The sequence below is a fragment of the Notolepis coatsorum genome, assembly GCF_963971535.1.
Source record: "Notolepis coatsorum genome assembly, chromosome: 7".
Lineage (NCBI taxonomy): Eukaryota > Metazoa > Chordata > Actinopteri > Aulopiformes > Paralepididae > Notolepis > Notolepis coatsorum.
Genome location: NC_140171.1, coordinates 2747682 through 2772983, shown reverse-complemented (window position 1 = coordinate 2772983; position 25302 = coordinate 2747682). Strand labels below are relative to the sequence as shown.

The 25302-nt window shown below is 43.9% G+C and overlaps 2 protein-coding genes across 2 annotated transcripts; both read left to right on the top strand.

Annotated features, from left to right (window-relative positions):
* Positions 1 to 206: 206 nt before the first annotated feature.
* Positions 207 to 8106, top strand: LOC311232040 (apoptosis-associated speck-like protein containing a CARD). Its single transcript, XM_084318708.1, has 3 exons — positions 207 to 274; positions 5319 to 5591; positions 7807 to 8106. The coding sequence occupies exons 2-3, from the start codon at positions 5321 to 5323 to the stop codon at positions 7983 to 7985; spliced, it is 450 nt and encodes a 149-aa protein (XP_084174834.1). The 5' UTR covers positions 207 to 274; positions 5319 to 5320; the 3' UTR covers positions 7986 to 8106.
* Positions 8107 to 11264: 3158 nt separating this feature from the next.
* Positions 11265 to 24484, top strand: LOC311231549 (uncharacterized protein). The gene is made up of 4 exons (XM_084318171.1): positions 11265 to 11419; positions 21122 to 21424; positions 23417 to 23494; positions 23641 to 24484. Exons 2-4 carry the CDS (start codon positions 21154 to 21156, stop codon positions 23793 to 23795), a joined length of 504 nt encoding a protein of 167 aa, XP_084174297.1. The 5' UTR covers positions 11265 to 11419; positions 21122 to 21153; the 3' UTR covers positions 23796 to 24484.
* The last annotated feature ends 818 nt before the right edge of the window (positions 24485 to 25302 follow it).

Here is a 25302-nt window from a genome sequence, read left to right as displayed (position 1 = left end):
AAGAAGTCGGACTCTCCCTAGCACACTGCTGTCTGGCCAGGCGCGCGATCCCGCTAGGAACCCGTGCGTGAAATTCGTGCGCGTTCAATGTGCCCGAGCCGTCAGACCGCCGGTCCTGAGAGCGCCGCTCTGCGGCTCTGCAGTTGCATACTTCTCCATTTCTGTCAAGAAGTTTTCCGGAAACTTTAAATCGAAACTAACATCTACTCGCTGCAGTTGTGCGTCTGCGTCATCATCTGGAGATTGTGGTAGTAGCGTCGTGTACTTTTAACAAGTAAGTATATTTCCCCCTCAAACTGCTCTAATATTAGTAGTGCTCTATTGTGGTAATGGATGCACTATAATAATACTTTACGCAGCGCGCATAAGAGAGCGCGTTGGAGAGCCCGTGATTGGAGGCTTTTTTTTAATTGTTGTGTAGCCATATTGTATTTGTCAAGGATTTTCATAGTGTGTTTTGTTCTAAAACAAGCTTAGATCTAGCCTTATGCGCATTTTAAATGTTATTATGACTCTTTATGAGTTCTGTGTTGCCTGACCTGTCTAGCCTATAGGTACTAACAGTACACTGATCTACCCATTTCCTTGGCCAGCCTATATTTTGTATTCAACCATATATCTGTGTAATAACCATTCTTACACCAGGCTGTTGATTGATTGATTGAAAACTTTATTAACAGATTGCAGAATGGCTGGGTACAATACAGTACAGCTCAATACACACAATTGTTAAGGGGTTGCAGACCAGAGAAAGACTTTCGTCTTGTTTACATCAGGGTCCCCCATTTTTTATTCATCAGGACATATATGACATACATGACATACAGATAGACAGTACTGCTACATCTATACATTTATGACATACCAGATTTGCAAATACAGTACTGTTTGTGATACAAAAAGAGTCCAGAAAAGAGAGTATATACACATTTGACGTACAAACAGTACATTGGAGGAGGTTGGGTAGGTGGGGTGGGGGGGGGGGGCTGTACATTGGAGGTGGTTGGGGGGGGGGGGGGGGGTTGGGTAGGAGGGGTGGGTGGGGAACACTGTACAACTGTACAAGCAAAACTGTACATTGGAATATTTACAAAACCATACTTGGTCATTTACTGTACATTGGAGGGGGTTGGGTTAGGACATTTACAGGGGCCAGTTTAGAATTGCAGTCTCCCATAGGTGTTCTTTGAGAGTGGTTTTGAAAGTGGGCAGTGATTCACATTCCTTTACAGCTGTGGGTAGGGCGTTCCACATTGATGTGGCATAATTGCTAAACGTGTTTAGTCCCTTGTTTGAGCCGAATCTGGGTTTAACATGATTTGTGGAGCTCCCTCTGGTGTTGTGATCGTGGTATTCACTGACCTTTGGGAAGTATTTTGACATGTACATGGGTACCTTGGTCGTGTAGTGTATCTTGTACACCAGGCCCATTGCAAGTTGCTGTACTCTGTCGTCTACTCTAAGCCATCCTAGGTTGTCAAAGTGGGCAGGGGTGAGGTGGTAGTGATGTGCCAAACGGATCATTTCAGTGAGTGAGCGATTCGATACACGCTCACCGCAATGAACCGATTCACGGAAGCGACTCACGGCTCACGGATCATTGACACTTCCGGAGGAAGTTGCGTAAACCAAAATATGAAGCCCGAGCGCGCAGCGCGAGCGCGAAAAAAATTTGGCCGATGTTATACAATTACATACAATTATACATACAATTGTTAAGGGGATGCAGACATCAGGATCCCCCTGTTTACATCAGTAATCATCGGTAACATTTAGAATTGATTTCAAGGTCCTCCTCCTTATATACAAAGGATAAACATTGCGATCATCTACAATGTTAGATGAAAATCAGGGATGCAGCCTTTGCTAACTATGCACCAAAGTTATGGAACACACTACCTATGGACATTAGGGAAGCTAGATCTCTTAATATTTTCAGAAATAAGCTAAAAACGTACCTCTTCACCATAGCCTTCTAATACACCCCGCTGACTGTTGATTGTACTGTAGCACTATTTTACTCTGGCCATTCTATTGCATCATTTTACTATCTATTCTACTATTCTATTATTGCACTGTATTATTGGTGTGCAAACCAGTCAACTTACAAAAAAGAGCCTGTTGGAGGATTTCAACAAGATAATTGCGACAACATTGCAAAATATTTCACTATAATATTTCAAAGTGAAGTAAAAAATATCGATATCCGTTGAGTTCAGGACTTCATTAAGCCATTTGATGGAGAAGCAAGGTGGAATGCTTGTATCAAGGTGATGCTCCCAGTTAGCATGCCAAGTGATCAATTGCATATTTGCATCACGTTACGTTAGCATAGCCTATTCATAGACTACTGTTGTTTGACAAAAGACACTCATTAGCGCCACTCGACTCCTATACAACCAAATAAGTAGTATGCTATTCATTCAGTTGTCTGTGTCAATGTCTGTCTATTCATTCAGTTTATCATAGAAACGTGTCAGACTCTAGTTGAGCCCCCGATCGACGATATCCGTTGAGTTCATTGTGTGTGTCTGTTGTGCATGCCGGGGGGGGGGGGGGGGGGGGCGCGTGAACCGACTCATTGCCAGACGTGAGCGATGCGACTCACGCTCACGGCAATGACTCGGCTCTTATGAACGAGTCGCTCATGACCGACCCATCACTATGAGGTGGGTTCTAGGAGTCAGGTCAAGCAGTAGTCTGACCAGTTTGTTTTGAGATGTTTGTAATTTTGTTTTTAGCGCCTTTGAGGTGCTTTGGTACCATGAGGTGCAAGCATAGTCGTAGTACCCTTGAATGAGTGCTCCTGCCAGAGTCTTCAGGGTATTCTTGTTTACCAGAGAGGAGATCCGGTACAAGAATCGAGTTTGTTGGTTGACTTTTTTTATTACATTGGTTGCCATTTTGTCACAGGAAAGATTAGCCTCTAGGATGGAACCCAGGTAGGTAATTTCATCTTTCCTTGTGACATATATTGTCACCCACTGTAACTGAGAAGCCGTCGGTCTTGTTGAGTTTGTTATTTGAACCGAAGAGTTCAACTATCTCATTTAGACATTCCCCTCCCCCTTCTCCCAAATCCTGTGACCCCTCCCCCTCTCCCCAATCCTGTACCCCCCCCCCCCCCTGTGAACTGGAATGTTGTTGGGAGGAGTCTTAGAGTCATATAGTTCACAGGGGGGGGATACAGGATTGGGGAGAGGGGGGGGGGGGGGGCACAGGATTGGGGAGAAGGGGGAGGGGAATGTCTAAATGAGATAGTTGGGGAATGAATCATTATATTATTCCACAGTACCCATTCTGCAATCTGTTAATAAACGTTTCAATCAATCAATCAATCAATGGGTACAGTACAGTACAGCTCAATACACAATTGTTAAGGGGATGCAGACCAGAGAAAGACTTTCGTCTTGTTTACAAATATGCATATGGCTCGCTGATAACAAACTATCATTACACATGGGCAAAACAGAGTCCATTCTCTTCGGTTCAAATAACAAACTCAGCAAGACCGACGGCTTCTCAGTTACAGTGGGTGACAATATTGTCACAAGGAAAGACGAAATTACCTACCTGGGTTCCATCCTAGAGGAAAATCTTTCCTGTGACAAAATGGCATCCAATGTAATAAAAAAAAGTCAACCAACGAACTAGATTCTTGTACCGGATCTCCTCTCTGGTAAACAAGAATACCCTGAAGACTCTGGCAGGAGCACTCATTCAAGGGTACTATGAATATGCGTGCACCTCATGGTACCAAAGCACCTCAAAGGCGCTTAAAACAAAATTACAAACATCACAAAACAAACTGGTCAGACTACTACTTGACCTGAACCCCAGAACCCACCTCACCCCTGCCCACTTTGACAACCTAGGATGGCTTAGAGTAGACGACAGAGTACAGCAACTTGCAATGGGCCTGGTCTACAAGATACACTATACGACCGGGGTGCCCATGTACATGTCAAAATACTTCCCAAAGGTCAGTGAATACCACAACCACTACACCAGAGGAAGCTCAACAAATCATGTTAAACCCAGATTCGGCTCAAACAAGGGACTAAACACGTTTCGCAATTATGCCACAACAATGTGGAACGCCCTACCCAAAGCTGTAAAGGAAAGTGAATCCCTGCCCACATTCAAAACCGCTCTTAAAGAGCACCTACGGGAGGCTGCAATTCGAAACTGGCCACCGTAAATGCCCAAAACCCCCACCACCTCCTAATAGACAGTCTCCTCCCCACCGCATGTATATATTCCCTCCCCGCCGTATGTATATTTCCCTCCCACCCACCCACCCCCTCCTAATGTACAGTCCCCTCCCCATCATATGTATATACTCTGTCAGGATCTAGGGGTAACAGTACTGTATATTTGAATACCGCCTATGTCACAAATGTATCAGTACTAAATACCTATATGTCCCTATGCCATAAATGTCATGTATGTTGTGTATGTCATAAATGTCTATATGAATTGAAAATGGGGGACCCTGATGGAAACAAGACAAACGTCTTTCTCAGGTCTGCATCCCCTTAACAATTGTATGTATTGAGCCGTACTGTATTGTACCCATTCTGCAATCTGTTAAATAAAGTTTTCATTCATTCATTCATTCACATCAGGGTCCCCCATTTTCAATTCATCATATGACATACAGATAGACAGTACTGCTACATCTATACATTTATGACATACCAGATCTACAAATACAGTACTGTTTGTGATACAAAAAGGGTCTAAAAAAGAGAGTATACATTTGAGGGGGAAGAAACTGTACATTGGAGGAGGTTGGGGAGGTTGGATGGGGAAACTGTACATTGGAGGATGTTGGGGGGGGGGCATGTGGTAAACAAAAAATCTGGTATGTCATAAATGTATAGATGTAGCAGTACTGTCTATCTGTATGTCGTGTATATGTCATATATGTCTATATGAATTGAAAATGGGGGACCCTGATGTAAACAAGACGAAAGTCTTTCTCTGGTCTGCAACCCCTTAACAATTGTGTGTATTGAGCCGTACTGTACTGTACCCATTCTGCAATCTGTTAATAAACTTTTCAATCAATCAATCAATCAATCAATCAATCAATTAATCAATCAAGAAGTCGGACTCTCCCTAGCACACTGCACATGTCCCCCGGCCCCGGGCCCCCCTGTCCCTCCCTCCCTATAGAGGAAAGTTCGCCCCTGCAGGAAGCATTATTAGTTCCGTATCTTAGCGTGTTTATGTAACTGTATGTCTGTCTGTGTAACTCACTTTCGTTTTGGACTCAACGAGACTGCGCTGTTGTATATTTCACGTTTGAACAGACATGGCCAAAACCGCCCATGCCTTTATAGTGGAGGCATTGGAAGACTTGAGCGACGGGGACCTGAAAAGATTTCGGAACAAACTGATCGATCGCAGAGAGGAACCACGCGTGCGTCGCAATGCGGTCCAGAACGCTGATTGCCTGGATCTCGCCGATAAACTGGTTCAAGTCTTCACTGAACCCCGTGCCATTCAAGAGACCGTCAAGCTACTGGCGGCGATCGGCTGCAACAACAATGCAAAGGAACTGGAGTCAAAGTTATCGACAGCAGGCAAGTTTTACTATATGAAAATAAATAATAGGTGGTGGCTATTTTTTTTGCCTCTACTCAAAGTTTATTAAACGAGCAGCAAAGCGCGCTCTTCACTATGAATTGAAAATGGGGGACCCTGATGTAAACAAGACAAACGTCTTTCTCTGGTCTGCATCCCCTTAACAATTGTGTGTATTGAGGTGTACTGTATTGTACACATTCTGCAATCTGTTAAATAAAGTTTGCATTCATTCATTCATTCATTCATTCAGCTATATGAGATAATTATTTAGAATTAGACCTATTTATTTTGCCTTGGAAATTATGTGACCAGGGCCGCAGGCACGATATGAAAAGTACAGGTTCATACATTTTGAATTAGACTCGGGAAATGTGGCTTCGGTCCAATAAGTGTAATAATGAGCCCCAAAATCAATCAAATCTCTCTCTCTCCTCTCCATCATTTAGGTTACTCGCGCTAAATTTTATTAAAGCTTTTTTGTCGATGCACAATGTTTAGATTTGTTTATTTGACAAATAGTACACCATAAACGAGTTAAAAAAAAAGAAAAAAAAAAGGGAACTTGTTACTGGTTTGGCTCCTCGGCTTTGAAGCAGCGAAATCAATGAGACAGTTCCCACTTCCCCCCCACAATTTGCCTCATGCATGAGAATAGGCGTAGCCTACCTACATTGACTTGCATGTTATCTCTGGTGCAGTAGGCCTATGTAATTAGGCGCCGGTTACACCTTTCGTTTCATTGTCAGATGAGTTTCGCCGCAACGTGGCAGCCTCGAGTCACACTTTCGTTTTTGTCACCTAAGGTAGCCTACTTTAAAACGTGGGGCTTCTTCAGCCCTCTTCAGAATCATAAGTGTCAAATGTAAGTGTCAAATTTCCCACGGGATAATAAAAGTATTTCTAATAAAAGTATTTCTATAAAATTGGACTCTTTAGAAGAACGCGCCCACTTAATTCAGAATTGGGCTAAAGTAAGCTTAGTTTACTACTACAGCATGCAAATTAACTAACCTACACAGATATTATTTAACATTGACGTCATCATCATACCCTTGAATGGGCTTACGGTAACTGATTCTGTATAAAATGTACAAGGTATACAATTCTAAAATTAGACGTTTCAGGAAGGCAATAAGCAGAATGAGCTATAAAATGTTTTAAACATTAGTTAAAACAGTCACAAGTTGACACAGTGATTGGAAATCATACACTTAAATTCAGTAAATGTTGGAAGAACTTTAGAGTGTTACCAGCGAGTCGCTAGAACAAGTCAAACAAGTTCCAAGATTCCGAACTAACAACATTTTTTTCCCCCTCTTTTTCCCCGGACCTTTTTTGAGGGCACTCCATCCACCTTCCCCCGCTCTTCGGGGGACAACTTTATTATTTATTATACGTTTTAACTATTTACAGTACAAAATTAAATAAAAACTGTAGTAAAATAAGAAAAATATTAAAAAATATATATTTCAAGTACTGGGCTAAAAGGTATAGTAGGTATCAGGAGAATTTCCTCAATAGTAAAACCTGATACAGTATACCAAGAGAAACATTTAAAGGTGCTACAGATAACATTAATTTGTATGTAGATAAATCTTTTTTCTTCTTCTAAATAATACTCCCACAGAGCTTTTAGAAAGGTGCAGAATAAAAGTATTGCTTTTTCTCCAAATAAATGATTGATTTATGTATTTATCATTACAAAATAATTTGGCGGGTCCAAAATGAATGTTGTTTACATGTTGCGTGCATGTATCCCCTATTCCCCTCCCTACTTCCTCTTTCCCCACGTGGAATGCACCTGATCTGCAGATAAACATGCTTCTATAGTTGAGACATGCTGGAGCTCCAGTAGTGGGACATCTAGTGGCTCATTGTTATCTATAGCACCTTAACAAGTCAGAGAAATAAAAAGGAAAGTCACTTGATTCTCTACATTTTTGACACAGAAAAAAAAAAGGGGCATTCGTTATCCTGAATGCGGTCATTTGTTGTCAAAGCGAGTGGCGCTCTTCTTCGTATATGAAATTCAAGTTTAGTTCTCAGAATGGGAATCGGCTGCTTGGTGCATCCCTACTTCTTACAGATGATATTTAGCCTATAGACTCTGCAGGTCAGACAGGGCTGTTCTTTTTCCCCTCAAGAGTCATTTCATGTACCAGGCTCTATTTCTCTGTGTCTGATGCCCCGTTTCTGTCCCTTCCCCTCCAGGTGGACAGGCAGCCGTGGGAGGAGGAGACGCCGGCTTCTCTTCTGCTCCTCGTCCTCCTGCTCCTCCCTCAATCTCTGCTCAGAATGGTGCAGTCGTCGTTGCTCATCAGATGACTGGCAACACTTTTAATGGACCGGTTAACTTCACTTCTGCACCAGGACACCAGCCAAATCATTGATGCAAATGTAGTGTTGGCAAATTGTTAGAGAATAATAAGTAACTTAAATTTTTTTCTTTTTTTTAATGATCTCAGATTTATTATAATGTAATACTTTTTTCTACACATATACAGATTTTGGCCGTTTATCATGCACATCTTGTCTTTATCTGTTTTGAGCAGTTCTTACGTACTTTCCTCTCGTCTATTTCAAATAAAACCTTTTACTTATTAAACTTAAAAAAAAAAAAAAAAAAAAAGTCGTATTAGTTTGTGTGACACAGATAATCCAAACACAGTATCTATACTTCATTAACTGAAGTCAATGGGGGGCAAAAGAAAAACAGCAAAACTATATTAGATTAGATTGAAATGTATGGCCATCATACAGCACAAGTACAGTACAACGAAAAGAAGTTGGCATCTAACTGCAGAGAGCAATATTATACAATGTACAAGTGATTAAACTGGAATATATATAAATGAGTACTACTGAGTAATAGTGCTAATCTGATGCATGTGCAGTGTTACAGTATTATTATGTACAATGATTCAAGTATAAATACACTATGGTAGTAGCCATACTGGCCAGTGGTTAGCGCTAAATACAATGTTATCTATATAGCACCTTTAATTATGTAAAATGTTGTCATCATGTTTTCTCATGCATTTACCTCTAGCAGTTTTTTTGTATTGTATATTTTTAGGCATATATGTTTCAATGTTTGGGTATGCTTATTGCTTGTTTTTATGATACCTGGCCGTCGCCTCGTTTGAAACAAATAACATTTACATTTACTGGTGCGATCTGATTGGACACTGACGTTTCTGGTCATGTGACATGTGCGCCCAATCGCGTGACGCCTGTGTCTTTGCCCATTTCCGCCTCGAACGGCATGCAAACTACCTAACGCCTAGTTTATCACTGGTTAAGCTTAGGCGACTCTTTCGAAGTTGGTTAAGGTTAGAGTTTGGAATCAGGGCTGGTGTTCTATCGCCCTGCTCCAAGACAAACTCTAACCTTAACCAACTTCGAAAGAGTGCCTAAGCTTAACCGGTGAAAGAAACAGGCGTCACACGATTGGCCGCACATGTCACACGACCAGAAACGTCAGTGGCCAATCAGATCGCAGAATGCGCACGCGGAACTGGAAATCCGTTGGTAAAAAAATAGACGCAGACCGGCGGTCTAGCGACCGCTCAGCAACGCCTCCCACCCAATGGCTGAATTAGAGTATTGCAATTCGTCGCACTGTGAGCTGTATGAGTAAATTAACTATACTTTTGCTCACACAATATCTTGACTGTACTGTACCCATTCTGCAACCTGTTAAATAAAGTTTTCAATCAATCAATCCTATATTTATATTCATTTGGCGCTAAGATGGCAGCGGTCTCGTGACCCAATTCAGCCATTGGGTGGTCTACAAGATACACTACACGACCAAGGTACCCATGTACATGTCAAAATACTTCCCAAAGGTCAGTGAATACCACGATCACAACACCAGAGGGAGCTCCACAAATCATGTTAAACCCAGATTCGGCGCAAACAAGGGACTAAACACGTTTCGTAATTATGCCACATCAATGTGGAACGCCCTACCCAAAGCTGTAAAGGAATGTGAATCACTACCCACTTTCAAAAACACTGCAATTCGAAACTGGCCCCTACAAATGTCCTAACCCAGTTGTACAGTAAATTACCAAGTATGGCTTTGTCAGTATTCCAATGTACAGTGTACAGTGTGTCCCCCCTACCCCCCCCCCACCCAACCCCACCTACCCAACTTCCCCCAATGTCCAGTTTCTACGTCAAATGTATCACTCTTTTTCTGGACACTTTTTGTATCACAAACAGTACTGTATTTGCAAATCTGGTATGTCATAAATGTATAGATGTAGCAGTACTGTCTATCTGTATGTCGTGTATATGTCATATATGTTGATGAATTGAAAATGGGGGACCCTGATGTAAACAAGACGAAAGTCTTTCTCTGGTCTGCATCCCCTTAACAATTGTGTGTATTGAGCTGTACTGTACTGTACCCATTCTGCAATCTGTTAATAAACTTTTCAATCAATCAATCAATCAATCAATTAATCAATCAAGAAGTCGGACTCTCCCTAGCACACTGCTGTCTGGCCAGGCGCGCGATCCCGCTAGGAACCCGTGCGTGAAATTCGTGCGCGTTCAATGTGCCCGAGCCGTCAGACCGCCGGTCCTGAGAGCGCCGCTCTGCGGCTCTGCAGTTGCATACTTCTCCATTTCTGTCAAGAAGTTTTCCGGAAACTTTAAATCGAAACTAACATCTGAATGAATGAATGAATGAAAACTTTATTAACAGATTGCAGAATGGGTACAGTACAGTACAGCTCAATACATACAATTGTTAAGGGGATGCAGACCAGAGAAAGACTTTCGTCTTGTTTACATCAGGGTCCCCCATTTTCAATTCATCGTAACATATATGACATACATGACATACAGATAGACAGTACTGCTACATCTATACATTTATGACATACCAGATTTGCAATTACAGTACTGTTTGTGATACAAAAAGAGTCCAGAAAGAAAAGAGTATATACATTAGGCGTAGAAACTGTACATTGGATTGGGTAGGTGGGGGTGGGGGGGGGACTGTACATTGGAGGTGGTTGGGGGGGGGGGGGGGGGGGGTTGGGTAGGAGTGGGGGGGGGGGGGGGGTAGGAGGGGGGGGGGGGACTGTACATTGGAGGTGGTTGGGTGGGTGGGGGGGGGGGGGGGCATTTACATTTTACATAGCATTTACATTTTAGTAATTTAGCTTGACTCTTTTATCCAAAGCGACTTACAAGTTGTGTACAAGTCAGCAGGAATTCGGGTGCAACTCTGGACTTTCAGAGTAAAATTAACAGTAAAATTGTTCTTCGAACTTGGGTGCTACAGTCTTGAGTGCATAGTAGTTTAGACATAATTAGCATATAGTTAGTAATATAGGCAAGGGAGATCACTATAGCAGAGTACTAGTAAAAGACGGTACAACGGTTAAGTTGTTCTTTTCACACCAAACTCAATTCCGATTCGTGTCATATAGGCTATTTGTTGTATTGTGTTGTTTGTATTTGTTGTTGTAAGTCTTATTAGCGCATTCAGATTGTCAGTCACACACACACACACACACACCAGGACACAGAGAGAAGTCCGATGAGGAAGCAGTGGGTGGAGTTTTCGACCAAACGTGTGGAATTCAGTCACGCCTATTAGTCCCCTGAAGGCGGAGAGACCAGTCCATCGGCACTTTTACGCACCTACTCCCAACCTCCGCACGCGCAGATTGCGCACAGAGTCTCTCTGCATTTCAGTCAAGAAGTTTCCCGGAAACTTTAAATCGAAACTAACATCTACTCGCTGCAGTTGTGCGTCTGCGTCATCCTCTGGAGATTGTGTAGCGTCGTGTACTTTTAACAAGTAAGTATATTTTCCCCTCAAACTGCTCTAATATTAGTAGTGCTTTATTGTGAATGAATGAATGAATGAAAACTTTATTTAACAGATTGCAGAATGGGTACAATACAGTACGGCTCAATACATACAATTGTTAAGGGGATGCAGACCTGAGAAAGACGTTTGTCTTGTTTCCATCAGGGTCCCCCATGTGGTAATGGATGCACTATAATAGGCACTTTACGCAGCGCGCGTAAGAGAGCGCGTTGGAGAGCCCTTGATTGGAGACTTTTTTTATTGTTGTGTAGCCATATTGTATTTTTCAAGGATTTTCATAGTGTGTTTTGTTCTAAAACAAGCTTAGATCTAGCCTTATGCGCATTTTAAATGTTATTATGACTCATAATAATATTTATAATAATTTATGAGTTCTGTGTTGCCTGACCTGTCTAGCCTATAGGTACTAACACTAACAGTACACTGATCTACCCATTTCCTTGGCCAGCCTATATTTTGTATTCAACCATATATCTGTGTAATAACCATTCTTACACCAGGCTGTTGATTGATTCATTGAAAACTTTATTAACAGATTGCAGAATGGCTGGGTACAATACAGTACAGCTCAATACACACAATTGTTAAGGGGTTGCAGACCAGAGAAAGACTTTCGTCTTGTTTACATCAGGGTCCCCCATTTTTAATTCATCAGGACATATATGACATACATGACATACAGATAGACAGTACTGCTACATCTATACATTTATGACATACCAGATTTGCAAATACAGTACTGTTTGTGATACAAAAAGAGTCCAGAAAAGAGAGTATATACACATTTGACGTACAAACAGTACATTGGAGGAGGTTGGGTAGGTGGGGTGGGGGGGGGGGGGGGCTGTACATTGGAGGTGGGGGGGGGGGGGGGGGGGGTTGGGTAGGAGGGGTGGGTGGGGAACACTGTACAACTGTACAAGCAAAACTGTACATTGGAATATTTACAAAACCATACTTGGTCATTTACTGTACATTGGAGGGGGTTGGGTTAGGACATTTACAGGGGCCAGTTTAGAATTGCAGTCTCCCATAGGTGTTCTTTGAGAGTGGTTTTGAAAGTGGGCAGTGATTCACATTCCTTTACAGCTGTGGGTAGGGCGTTCCACATTGATGTGGCATAATTGCTAAACGTGTTTAGTCCCTTGTTTGAGCCGAATCTGGGTTTAACATGATTTGTGGAGCTCCCTCTGGTGTTGTGATCGTGGTATAACAAACTCAGCAAGACCGACGGCTTCTCAGTTACAGTGGGTGACAATATTGTCACAAGGAAAGACGAAATTAGCTACCTGGGTTCCATCCTAGAGGAAAATCTTTCCTGTGACAAAATGGCATCCAATGTAATAAAAAAAGTCAACCAACGAACTAGATTCTTGTACCGGATCTCCTCTCTGGTAAACAAGAATACCCTGAAGACTCTGGCAGGAGCACTCATTCAAGGGTACTATGAATATGCGTGCACCTCATGGTACCAAAGCACCTCAAAGGCGCTTAAAACAAAATTACAAACATCACAAAACAAACTGGTCAGACTACTACTTGACCTGAACCCCAGAACCCACCTCACCCCTGCCCACTTTGACAACCTAGGATGGCTTAGAGTAGACGACAGAGTACAGCAACTTGCAATGGGCCTGGTCTACAAGATACACTATACGACCGGGGTGCCCATGTACATGTCAAAATACTTCCCAAAGGTCAGTGAATACCACAACCACTACACCAGAGGAAGCTCAACAAATCATGTTAAACCCAGATTCGGCTCAAACAAGGGACTAAACACGTTTCGCAATTATGCCACAACAATGTGGAACGCCCTACCCAAAGCTGTAAAGGAAAGTGAATCCCTGCCCACATTCAAAACCGCTCTTAAAGAGCACCTACGGGAGGCTGCAATTCGAAACTGGCCACCGTAAATGCCCAAAACCCCCACCACCTCCTAATAGACAGTCTCCTCCCCACCGCATGTATATATTCCCTCCCCGCCGTATGTATATTTCCCTCCCACCCACCCACCCCCTCCTAATGTACAGTCCCCTCCCCATCATATGTATATACTCTGTCAGGATCTAGGGGTAACAGTACTGTATATTTGAATACCGCTTATGTCACAAATGTATCAGTACTAAATACCTATATGTCCCTATGCCATAAATGTCATGTATGTTGTGTATGTCATAAATGTCTATATGAATTGAAAATGGGGGACCCTGATGGAAACAGGACAAACGTCTTTCTCAGGTCTGCATCCCCTTAACAATTGTATGTATTGAGCCGTACTGTATTGTACCCATTCTGCAATCTGTTAAATAAAGTTTTCATTCATTCATTCATTCACATCAGGGTCCCCCATTTTCAATTCATCATATGACATACAGATAGACAGTACCGCTACATCTATACATTTATGACATACCAGATCTACAAATACAGTACTGTTTGTGATACAAAAAGGGTCTAAAAAAGAGAGTATACATTTGAGGGGGAAGAAACTGTACATTGGAGGAGGTTGGGTAGGTTGGATGGGGAAACTGTACATTGGAGGATGTTGGGGGGGGCATGTGGTAAACATGTTTATCTTTTAATTTAGTTTTGAATGACCAATTGAAGCTCTGACTTACCTGCGGTGCAGCAAGGGGCGAGGGCGAGGGATCCAGATGCGGACGGCCGTGTTACTATTGGCTCAAAGGGAAGCGTCTTATACTCTGTGTGGCACTGCCACTCGGGACAATAATACGGTCCGGTCGTGGAGTCACTCCACAAGTCTCCAATACAGCGCTTGCAGAACCGATGGTCGCACTTCAATGTGATCGGGTCGCGATATGTAGACTTACACAAAGGACACGCCGCCGCAGGGGTGTTGAAAGATGCGCCCATTTTGTTTATAAACTTTATATCTGTTAGTGTTCTTCTTCACTTAGTTTCACGTAATGTTTTGGTTGCACAAATCACGTGACCCAAATCAGCCAATGGAAGCGAGCGGCCGGAGGACCTCAGCCATTGGGTCCCCAAATCACGTGACCCAAATCAGCCAATGGAAGCGAGGGGTATCTAAGCGCGGGGGACCTCAGCCATTGGGTGGGACCCAAATCACGTGACCAAAATCAGCCAATGGAAGCGAGGGGTCGCTATGTGCAGGGCTTGTAAGCGCGGGGCTTGTAAGCGCTGCGGTCTGATGTGCTGCAGCTGGAAACATCTCAGAGAGAGAGAGAGAGAGAGAGAGAGAGGGGGAGAGAGAGAGAGAGAGAGAGAGAGAGAGAGAGAGAGAGAGAGAGGGGGAGAGAGAGAGAGAGAGAGAGAGAGAGAGAGAGAGAGGGAGAGGGAGAGAGAGAGAGAGAGAGAGCTCGTGCTGCTGCTGGTTCTAGTTTTCAAGTTTCAAGTTTCTTTAATAGTTGTCATACAGAAGTACAGAATACTTTTGTACAAAATGCTTCTTACTGTTGCGCTCCAGAGACTGTGCATGACAAGATAAGTATGAAATAAAAACATAGTAAAAATTAGAAGTAAAAAAAAGAGGTCACAGTGTTCAGGTCGCAGTGAAATTCATGCGCGTTCAATGTGCCCGAGCCGTCAGACCGCCGGTCCTGAGAGCGCCGCTCTGCGTCTCTGCAGTTGCATACTTCTCCATTTCTGTCAAGAAGTTTTCCGGAAACTTTAAATCGAAACTAACATCTACTCGCTGCAGTTGTGCGTCTGCGTCATCATCTGGAGATTGTAGTAGTAGCGTCGTGTACTTTTAACAAGTAAGTATATTTCCCCCTCAAACTGCTCTAATATTAGTAGTGCTCTATTGTGGTAATGGATGCACTATAATAATACTTTACGCAGCGCGCGTAAGAGAGCGCGTTGGAGAGCCCGTGATTGGAGGCTTTTTTTAATTGTTGTGTAGCCATATTGTATTTGTCAAGGATTTTCATAGTGTGTTTTGTTCTAAAACAAGCTTAGATCTAGCCTTATGCGCATTTTAAATGTTATTATGACTCTTTATGAGTTCTGTGTTGCCTGACCTGTCTAGCCTATAGGTACTACTAACAGTACACTGATCTACCCATTTCCTTGGCCAGCCTATATTTTGTATTCAACCATATATCTGTGTAATAACCATTCTTACACCAGGCTGTTGATTGATTGATTGAAAACTTTATTAACAGATTGCAGAATGGCTGGGTACAATACAGTACAGCTCAATACACACAATTGTTAAGGGGTTGCAGACCAGAGAAAGACTTTCGTCTTGTTTACATCAGGGTCCCCCATTTTTAATTCATCAGGACATATATGACATACATGACATACAGATAGACAGTACTGCTACATCTATACATTTATGACATACCAGATTTGCAAATACAGTACTGTTTGTGATACAAAAAGAGTCCAGAAAAGAGAGTATATACACATTTGACGTACAAACAGTACATTGGAGGAGGTTGGGTAGGTGGGGTGGGGGGGGGGGGGCTGTACATTGGAGGTGGTTGGGGGGGGGGGGGGGGTTGGGTAGGAGGGGTGGGTGGGGAACACTGTACAACTGTACAAGCAAAACTGTACATTGGAATATTTACAAAACCATACTTGGTCATTTACTGTACATTGGAGGGGGTTGGGTTAGGACATTTACAGGGGCCAGTTTAGAATTGCAGTCTCCCATAGGTGTTCTTTGAGAGTGGTTTTGAAAGTGGGCAGTGATTCACATTCCTTTACAGCTGTGGGTAGGGCGTTCCACATTGATGTGGCATAATTGCTAAACGTGTTTAGTCCCTTGTTTGAGCCGAATCTGGGTTTAACATGATTTGTGGAGCTCCCTCTGGTATTGTGATCGTGGTATTCACTGACCTTTGGGAAGTATTTTGACATGTACATGGGTACCTTGGTCGTGTAGTGTATCTTGTACACCAGGCCCATTGCAAGTTGCTGTACTCTGTCGTCTACTCTAAGCCATCCTAGGTTGTCAAAGTGGGCAGGGGTGAGGTGGGTTCTAGGAGTCAGGTCAAGCAGTAGTCTGACCAGTTTGTTTTGAGATGTTTGTAATTTTGTTTTTAGCGCCTTTGAGGTGCTTTGGTACCATGAGGTGCAAGCATAGTCGTAGTACCCTTGAATGAGTGCTCCTGCCAGAGTCTTCAGGGTATTCTTGTTTACCAGAGAGGAGATCCGGTACAAGAATCGAGTTTGTTGGTTGACTTTTTTTATTACATTGGTTGCCATTTTGTCACAGGAAAGATTAGCCTCTAGGATGGAACCCAGGTAGGTAATTTCATCTTTCCTTGTGACAATATTGTCACCCACTGTAACTGAGAAGCCGTCGGTCTTGTTGAGTTTGTTATTTGAACCGAAGAGAATGGACTCTGTTTTGCCCATGTGTAATGATAGTTTGTTGTCGGCGAGCCATATGCAGATTTTGCCTAGTTCTGAGCTGAGGGTTTTTTCAACCTGTAACTTGTTCTTGTCAGAGACCAGCAGGGCTGAGTCGTCCGCAAACAGGAACAAGTTGCAGTCACAAGCTGACGACATGTCATTTGCATAAATTAGGAAATTAGATTAATAGGAAACAGGCACTGGAGGAAATCAGAATGTTGATGCGACATTCTGATCTCCTCCAGTGCCTGTTTCCTATAAATGTTGTGCTCAGTCAGGGGGGTTAGATCATTGGTCTCTCTCTAAGACAGTGGTTCTCAAACCTGTTCTGTCAGGCCCCCCTTTGGAGGACCAAAATGTTTTGGGCCCCCCCTCGCCCCAACAAAATAGTCATGAAATGGACCAAGTTTAAATTGATTGAAATAACATCAATATCATTAGCTTTCAAATTGTGCGACCACTTAACAATAACATTCAGTAACAATAACCAAAAACTGAGGGGAAAAAATTATGAAATGTGTAATCCCTTTGTTCGAATAATAACATATATAACATACGGTTATCCTATAACTATAGTTATATGAGTATAGCGAGCGCTCTGCACTCTAGTGGAACTATCCCTTTATCAATCTAATACTGAATAATTTTTCTACACATGTACACACCCATCCGCCTGGCCACACCCACATCCGCTCCTCTACATAAGCGGGGTCGTGGCCATACTAACAGCTCCTTCCCTATTTTCACCACCGTAGAAGTGACTGTATACACCACTTTGAGTTTAGTGCCGAAATAGTTGTTGGAAAGGAGCTACGTTGACATTGTATCTTTGTTTTTCTCTCTCTCGCAATTTTACGAGAAAAACTAAAGAGATAATGTTTAGACCTTCGGAGGGTTTAGACGCTCGCAACGTCACCCTTCACCAGCGCTTCACCATCGCCGCGTCCTACGTGTGTCGTGGGGCGTCTCTGGCTCCGCGGTCGTGGCAGCCAGATATGCCTGGGCGGCGCCCGGTGGTGAGTTTGCCTCGCCGAGGGGCTTTTGAGCCTCCATCTCCTGTGAGATGGCCTGGTTCCGGCCCTGGTTCCCCCGCCAGTGGACAGTCGGCCGACAGGCCGACAGCTCCTCTGGTGGCAGGGGATTTGCGACGCAGACTCTTCGCCTCGGGGTCGTGGCCAGCCATACTAACAGCTCCTTCCCAAGTCTTTCACCACAGAAGGCGAAGACCACAGGGTCCTCAGTGAGTCAGTGCAGAGCGCTCGCTATACTCATATAACTATGGTTATAGGATAACCGTATGTTATATTATCGTATAGCTTACGCTCTGCACTCTAGTGGAACACAGGAGTTGAGCAGAGCGGAAGCTCGACAAATGTACCCACTGAGGCCCCCCACAACCATCAGAACTGGGGAGGACCCCAGCCCCCGGACCCCCCTAGAGGGGGACGGGAGGGAATCGGATCCGACTGTGTGAAGAGGGGTTAGCACCTCAACGCACAGGGTGAGCAGATCGTGGGACTTACCTTCACACAGAAGGACCCGCGACCACTCAGGCGCGCATCCCACATGCCACTAGGGAACGAACGGGAAGGGAAAAAAACCTGTTACAGCCCCTAACATCACGGGGTCAAAGGTCAAGAACCCAACCCTGTGGCAAGGCCATAGCAGCGGAGCGCAGAGGAGGACCCAGCCCCAGGAACAGCCTGAGGGCCAGGACCCCCCGGAAAGGGGGCCTGGTGAGGCCAACGATGCTGTAGCATCGAGACCCCACCAGACGGTCACTAGTAGTGACACCACCCCCCACATCGCCAGTGTATCGGACAGGGCCCAATCCAAGAGCAGGCCCTTCCCCCCTACAGCACGCCGCCCTGAAGCACTCCACAGAGGCTACACCCCCACAACACTGTGGGGCCAGTCGGCGCACTGGGGAGACAACCCCCAAGAGGTTGATCCCTCAATCCCGGCAACAGGCTAAGAGCATAACTTGACCTGCGCCCGGAGCACTGCGGACTAGACAGGCGCCTAAGGGGTCTACTGTGAAACAGTACCCCGGCGGAAGGGGCGTTCGGTATGCTGTGCACCATGTCACAGCCTCCACAAAACCCGACCCCCTAGAGAGGTCGAGGTCCAAGAGAAGGCTGACACGATTGGCAGACGTCATGAAAAGTGCGGGGGCACACTCGCAGGCAGACAGGGTCAAGCCCGGCCTAAACCCGAGAGTCGACTCTGCTACCAACACACCGGGGAATCAACCACCCCCCTATGTTTAGTTTAACAGGAGGCGGCTGTCGGCGGTTAGGTGGTGTAGCGGAGATTGCGTTCATCACCAACCCCGGAGCTGTGAGCTGGATTCGCCTGTTCGAATCCAGCTCACAGCTCCGGGGTTGTCACCAGCTTGGCTGGCCGTTCACACTAATACAATTGGCTGTATTAGAGGGTGGGAGAAGCTGGCGGGGTGGGTCCGGGTCGTTGTAAACAGCGACTCCTACAGTTCGGTCGGGGCGCCTGCTAAGCGTGGATAGGACCTGAGTGGGATAGTGTGATCCTTCCACACGCTACGCCCTCTCAGGGAGGATCCGCGCTGCCAGGTGAAAAGAAGCGGTTGATTGGCTGGACGTGTGTCGGAGGAAGCACGTGATAGCCTCCACTCTCCCAGATGATCTGACTGTGGGGGGTAAGTGCGCAGCGACCAGGAAGGGGTTGGGAATTGGCATACGACTAACATTGGGATGGGAGAAAAGGCAAGAGAACTCTTGTCCGGCTCCAACACAACATCAAAGCCAGGCCGTTCGCCCCTGCAGCTTGCCGCCCTACGACGAGAGCAAGCTGAGGCAAAGAGTCTGCATCGCAAATCCCCTGCCACCAGAGGAGCTGTCGGCCTATCGGCCGACTGTCCACTGGCGGGGGAACCAGGGCCGGAACCAGGCCATCTCACAGGAGATGGAGGCTCAACAGCCCCTCGGCGAGGCAAACTCACCACCGGGCGCCGCCCAGGCATATCTGGCTGCCACGACCGCGGAGCCAGAGACGCCCCACGACGCACGGAGGACGCGGCGATGGTGAAGCGCTGGTGAAGGGTGACGTTGCGAGCGTCTAAACCCTCCGAAGGTCTAAACATTATCTCTTAGTTTTTCTTGTAAAATTGCGAAAGGGAGAAAAACAAAGATACAATGTCAACGTAGCGCCTTTCCAACAACTATTTCGGCACTAAACTCAAAGTGGTGTATACAGTCACTTCTACGGTGGTGAAAATAGGGAAGGAGCTGTTAGTATGGCCACGACCCCGCTTATGTAGAGGAGCGGATGTGGGTGTGGCCAGGCGTGTGTACATGTGGAGAAAAATTATTCAGTATTAGATTGATAAAGGGATAGTTCCACTAGAGTGCAGAGCGTAAGCTATACGATAATATAACAAAACAGTTCAATAGACACTCGAACTGTGTGTTTTTATTTTATTGAGAGAAATCTTGCCAAGAATGAGATAAGCTTCATCGTATTTTCTTGACTTGAAAAAAGATTATATATACTATGTAAATCAATATCTTCCTTTTGAAGAAATCAGGATTGTTAAAGCTAATTAGTAATTATTAGCCTAATCCATGTAAAAAAGATAGCCTATAGTAAATGTACACACACACACACACACACACACACACACACACACACACACACACACACACACACACACACACACACAAAACACTAAATTAAATTCAAATAATTGGACGTACAGAGAGTGAGAGGGAGAGAAAGAGAGAGAGAGAGACAAAAGTTATCAAATGCGACTAGTGAAGCACGCACTGTTGAGTCCTGGCTTTAAAAGATTAAATGTATTTAGTAGGGATGGGTACCTTTCACATTTGAACCGGTACCTGTGAATCGATACCGGTACCCAACGGTACCTTTTTTCGGTACTTTAGTCTCAAGAAATGTAATTTACCTACCTCAGTCGTGAAAAAAAATCCAAACTTCAAATAACTACAATTTCTACAGTTTTCGGCTTGACATGAAAACGTTGACATGAAAAGAAAAAAGGTAAAAAAAAAAAATTATTTTTTATTTTTTTCTGTATCTCACTTGAATCGATACTCGGTAGTACCGACGTGTTTCGGTTTGGTACCTCAAAAGTACCGAATTCGGTACCCATCCCTAGTATTTAGGCAGAATCACAAACAGTGGTGGAGAAGTTATTTATATTTTGAACGTGATTTATTCATTTCGCACTAGTTAGATGACATGTTGCGCATTTCCACAGCAAGACCTATATACGCTGTCATGTATCTGTATTCCCCCATAACATGTGGCTTGACATTACAGATTGGTTTCCCATCCGTGGTCAGTGATCTACGATGACCGAACAGCGGCTCTTGCATATACTGGAGGAACTAGGCCGTAAAGACGTGATGAAGTTCAAATGGTACCTCACTCTGGAAACATTGGAGGGTTTTGCACCCATTCCCAGGGGCCTAATGGAGGGAGCGAATCTGCACGACATAGTGGATGCAATGGTGGACAGATACCTCGAAGAGGGGGCTGTGTCTATCACTATTGCGATTCTGAAGAAGATGAACAACCACAATGCTGCAGATAACTTAAAGAAGGAAACCAGAGTGACCAGAGGTACAAATGTTCTCTATAGATTTAGTATTATAGCAGTACAATTATCTTCTTATGAGGGATGCACCGATATCGGTGTCGGATATAGGGCCAATACTAGGCTAAAAGGTATAGTGGGTTCCTCAATAGTAAAACCTGATACAGTATACCAAGAGAAACATTTAAAGGTGCTATAGATAACATTAATTTGTATAATCATTTTTCTTTTCTAAATAATACTTCCACAGAGCTTTTAGAAAGGTGCAGAATAAAAGTATTGCTCCTCCTCCAATTAAATTATTGATTTATGTATTTATCATTAAAAATTATTTGGCGGGGCGGTCAGGTGGCGTAGCGGAGATTGCGTTCGTCACCAACGCCGGAGATGCTGGGTTCGAGCCCAGCTCCCGGCGCTGTCACCAGCTTGGCTGGCCGTTCACACTAATACAATTGGCAGTATTAGGGGGTGGGAAAGCTGGCGGGTGGGTCCTGGGCGTTGTGGACAGCGACCCCCACAGTTCGGTCGGGGCGCCTGCTCAGCGAGGGTAGGATCTGGAGAGAGGTAGTGCGACCTTCCACACGTTACACTCTCCCAGTGAGAATCTGAGCTGCCAGGCTGGCTGCCGGCTGGCTGCACATGCGTCGGAGGAAAGCATGTGACAGTCTCCGGCCTCTCGGACCAACAGTAAGGGGGGGGTGCGCAACAACCAGGAAGGGGGTTGGGAATTGGCATAACGACTAACAGTGGGATGGGAGAAAAAATCGGAAAAAGGAGGGGGGAAAAGATTTAAAAAATATATATAATAATAATAATAATTTGGCGGGTCCAAAATGAATGTTGTTTACATGTTGCGTGCAATCGTGCATATATCCCCTCCCTAGTTCCCATTTCCCCATGTGGAATGCACCTGTGAGGGCCGGGGCTCCACTCCACTGGTCAAATTACTTACTCGTGAGTAGTACGTCCGTTGATAAAGAAAAGCAATGTCCACAGCTCCGTGTATAGTAAAGATATTCAAATGGTTTATTTGCAAAGTCTTTCTTTACAGAAGTGGTCCTAAATCTACTTTCCTAAATATTCTTGTCACTCATGCACATACTACTACAAGGTAAGAAAACTGTATTTTCCCAGTCTCCAAAATCACCGCCGACTCCACACAGGAAAATTCCTTCGTAGTGTACCAGCCGTAAATCTACTTGCTGGCTTCTGGCTTCAGTTCATTGTTGAGTCCATCCTTTCGAAGATGCAACTGACACAGAGAGAGAATCGTGGCTATATAAATAGAGACCCAAATGTTCTAGAATGTTCGGTTATGACACACTGTGGTTCTAGAATGTTCTATGTTCTAGAAAGACTATTATGACATCACCACAAACGTTCCAGTCTGTTTTATGTTCCAGACAGATCTATTATGACATCACCACAACGCTCTAGAAGGTTCTAGGTTCCAGAATGCCCTATTATGACAAATACGACGGTTCAATGACTTTATCTAAATCCAATCAATATTAAACATTCATGTAATACAATAACCGAAATATATATAGCTTTGGCTCTTACACAGATAAATCATAACATTCCCATAAATCATATCCTTCTATTTGAAATAATAATAATAATAATAACCAAAACACTCATATGGCCTTTACAGCACCTGATCAGATAAACGTGCTTCTAGTTGAGACGTGCTGGAGCTCCAGTAGTGGGACATCTAGTGGCTCATTGTTATCTATAGCACTTTTAACAAGTCAGAGAAATAAAAAGGAAAGTCACTTGATTCTCTACATTTAAAAAAAAAAAAAAGGCATTCGTTATCCTGAATGCGGTAATTTGTTGTCAAAGCGAGTGGCGCTCGTCTTCGTATATGAAATTCAAGTTTAGTTCTCAGAATGGGAATCGGCTGCTTGGTAATAATAATTTAGGACCTGCTCAGAGGTCATCATTCGGCACGCATGCGATGCATGAATGCGATTCGTATCTGCGATTAACCCATCCCGTCGTCCTTCCCCCCCAAGGGCAGCCGGGAGCAGACATGCGTCAACGTGAGCCGCGCCAGGGGACCAATCCAAGTGCTCCTGTCCGTCTTCGTCAAGGTGCATCCCTACTTCTTACAGATGATATTTAGCCTATAGACTCTGCAGGTCAGACAGGGCTGTTCTTTTTCCCCTCAAGAGTCATTTCATGTACCCGGCTCTATTTCTCCATGTCTGATGCCCCATTTCTGTCCCTTCCCCTCCAGATGGACAGGCAGCCGTGGCAGGAGGAGACGCCGGCTTCTCTTCTGCTCCTTGTCCTCCTGCTCCTCACTCAATCTCTGCTCAGAGTGGTGCAAAGGTCGTTGCTCATCAGATTACTGGCAACACTTTTAATGCACCGGTTAACTTCACTAGTTAACTAGTTAACTGCAGCAGGACACCAGCCAAATCATTGATGCAAATGTAGTGTTGGCAAAAAAAAAAAAAATCGTATTAGTTTGTGTGACACAGAGAATCCAAACACAGTATCTATACTTCATTAACTGAAGTCAATGGGGGGCAAAAGAAAAACAGCAAAACTATATTAGATTAGATTGAAATGTATTGCCATCATACAGCACAAGTACAGTACAACGAAAAGAAGTTGGCATCTAACTGCAGAGAGCAATATTATACAATGTACAAGTGATTAAACTGGAATATATATAAATGAGTACTACTGAGTAATAGTGCTAATCTGATGCATGTTATTATGTACAATGATTCAAGTATAAATACACTATGGTAGTAGCCATACTGGCCAGTGGTTAGCGCTAAATACAATGTTATCTATATAGCACCTTTAATTATGTAAAATGTTGTCATCATGTTTTCTCATGCATTTACCTCTAGCAGTTTTTTTGTATTGTATATTTTTAGGCATATATGTTTCAATGTTTGGGTATGCTTATTGCTTGTTTTTATGATACCTGGCCGTCGCCTCGTTTGAAACAAATAACATTTACATTTACATTTAGTCATTTAGCTGACGCTTTTATCCAAAGCGACTTACAAGTTCTGTACGACAAGCCATCAGGAAGGGCACAACTCTATCAGCTGAGTAACAATAAAGCATTAACATTGGCATGGTGTACCTTTCTGTGCTTATTCATCCACAATCTATAGCTCAACATGAAAATATTCCCAATTAATCATAAAAAAATATCGCGAAATTTTATTTCAACCAAATTTTTTTAAACAATAATGTTAGTGATAGAAGGGAACTCATTCTGTGCAAAAATGGAAAGCTTTTCAATTTCCATGCAGCAGAATTGATACAATAGCCGATAATCCATTTTCCCAATGATAAATCCCTATTCTCGAAGTCAACTTCCTGTCTGTTGTTGCTAGGCAACTGCAGCGTGGGGGGAAACTGCCCCGCCTGGTACATTGTGTACGGTTCATTTAGTGCAGAAACGGATCGTTAAAGCGTCAAATTAAAGACAATCAAGCGGAATTTTCTTCAGTCCTTCACAATGCCAAAGAGCTGCTGTGTTACGCGTTGTACTAATGACAAAAACAGAAATCCAAATCGCAAGTTTTATACCATCACAGAGGAAAAAGTGGCTGGTGGCTAACGTTCGGCTAACTCGCTCAGTTGTGGTCGTGGTAGCTACATGCTAAGCTAACGTTAATTACATAATATCGAACCGATAGGAGCTTATCTAATCTTACGTTGATGTTTGATCGGGTAGTGGCACACGTGGTACCACCACGTAAGATTAGATAAGATAAGCTCCTATCGGTTCGATATTATGTAATTAACGTTAGCTTAGCATGTAGCTACCATGACCACAACACAGAGCGAGTTAGCCGAACGTTAGCCACCAGCCACTTTTTCCTCCGTGATGCATCAGTTGGTATTATATAAAACTTGCGATTTGGAT

Bases quoted from the DNA above. Each gene is read 5' to 3' on its own strand.
- LOC311231549 (XM_084318171.1), top strand. From the start codon at position 21,154: ATGACCGAACAGCGGCTCTTGCATATACTGGAGGAACTAGGCCGTAAA. The intron at 21,425-23,416 runs GTACAAATGTTC...TTCCCCCCCAAG, and splicing joins GGAAACCAGAGTGACCAGAG to GGCAGCCGGGAGCAGACATG. The intron at 23,495-23,640 runs GTGCATCCCTAC...CTTCCCCTCCAG, and splicing joins TCCTGTCCGTCTTCGTCAAG to ATGGACAGGCAGCCGTGGCA.
- LOC311232040 (XM_084318708.1), top strand. From the start codon at position 5,321: ATGGCCAAAACCGCCCATGCCTTTATAGTGGAGGCATTGGAAGACTTG. The intron at 5,592-7,806 runs GCAAGTTTTACT...CTTCCCCTCCAG, and splicing joins GTCAAAGTTATCGACAGCAG to GTGGACAGGCAGCCGTGGGA.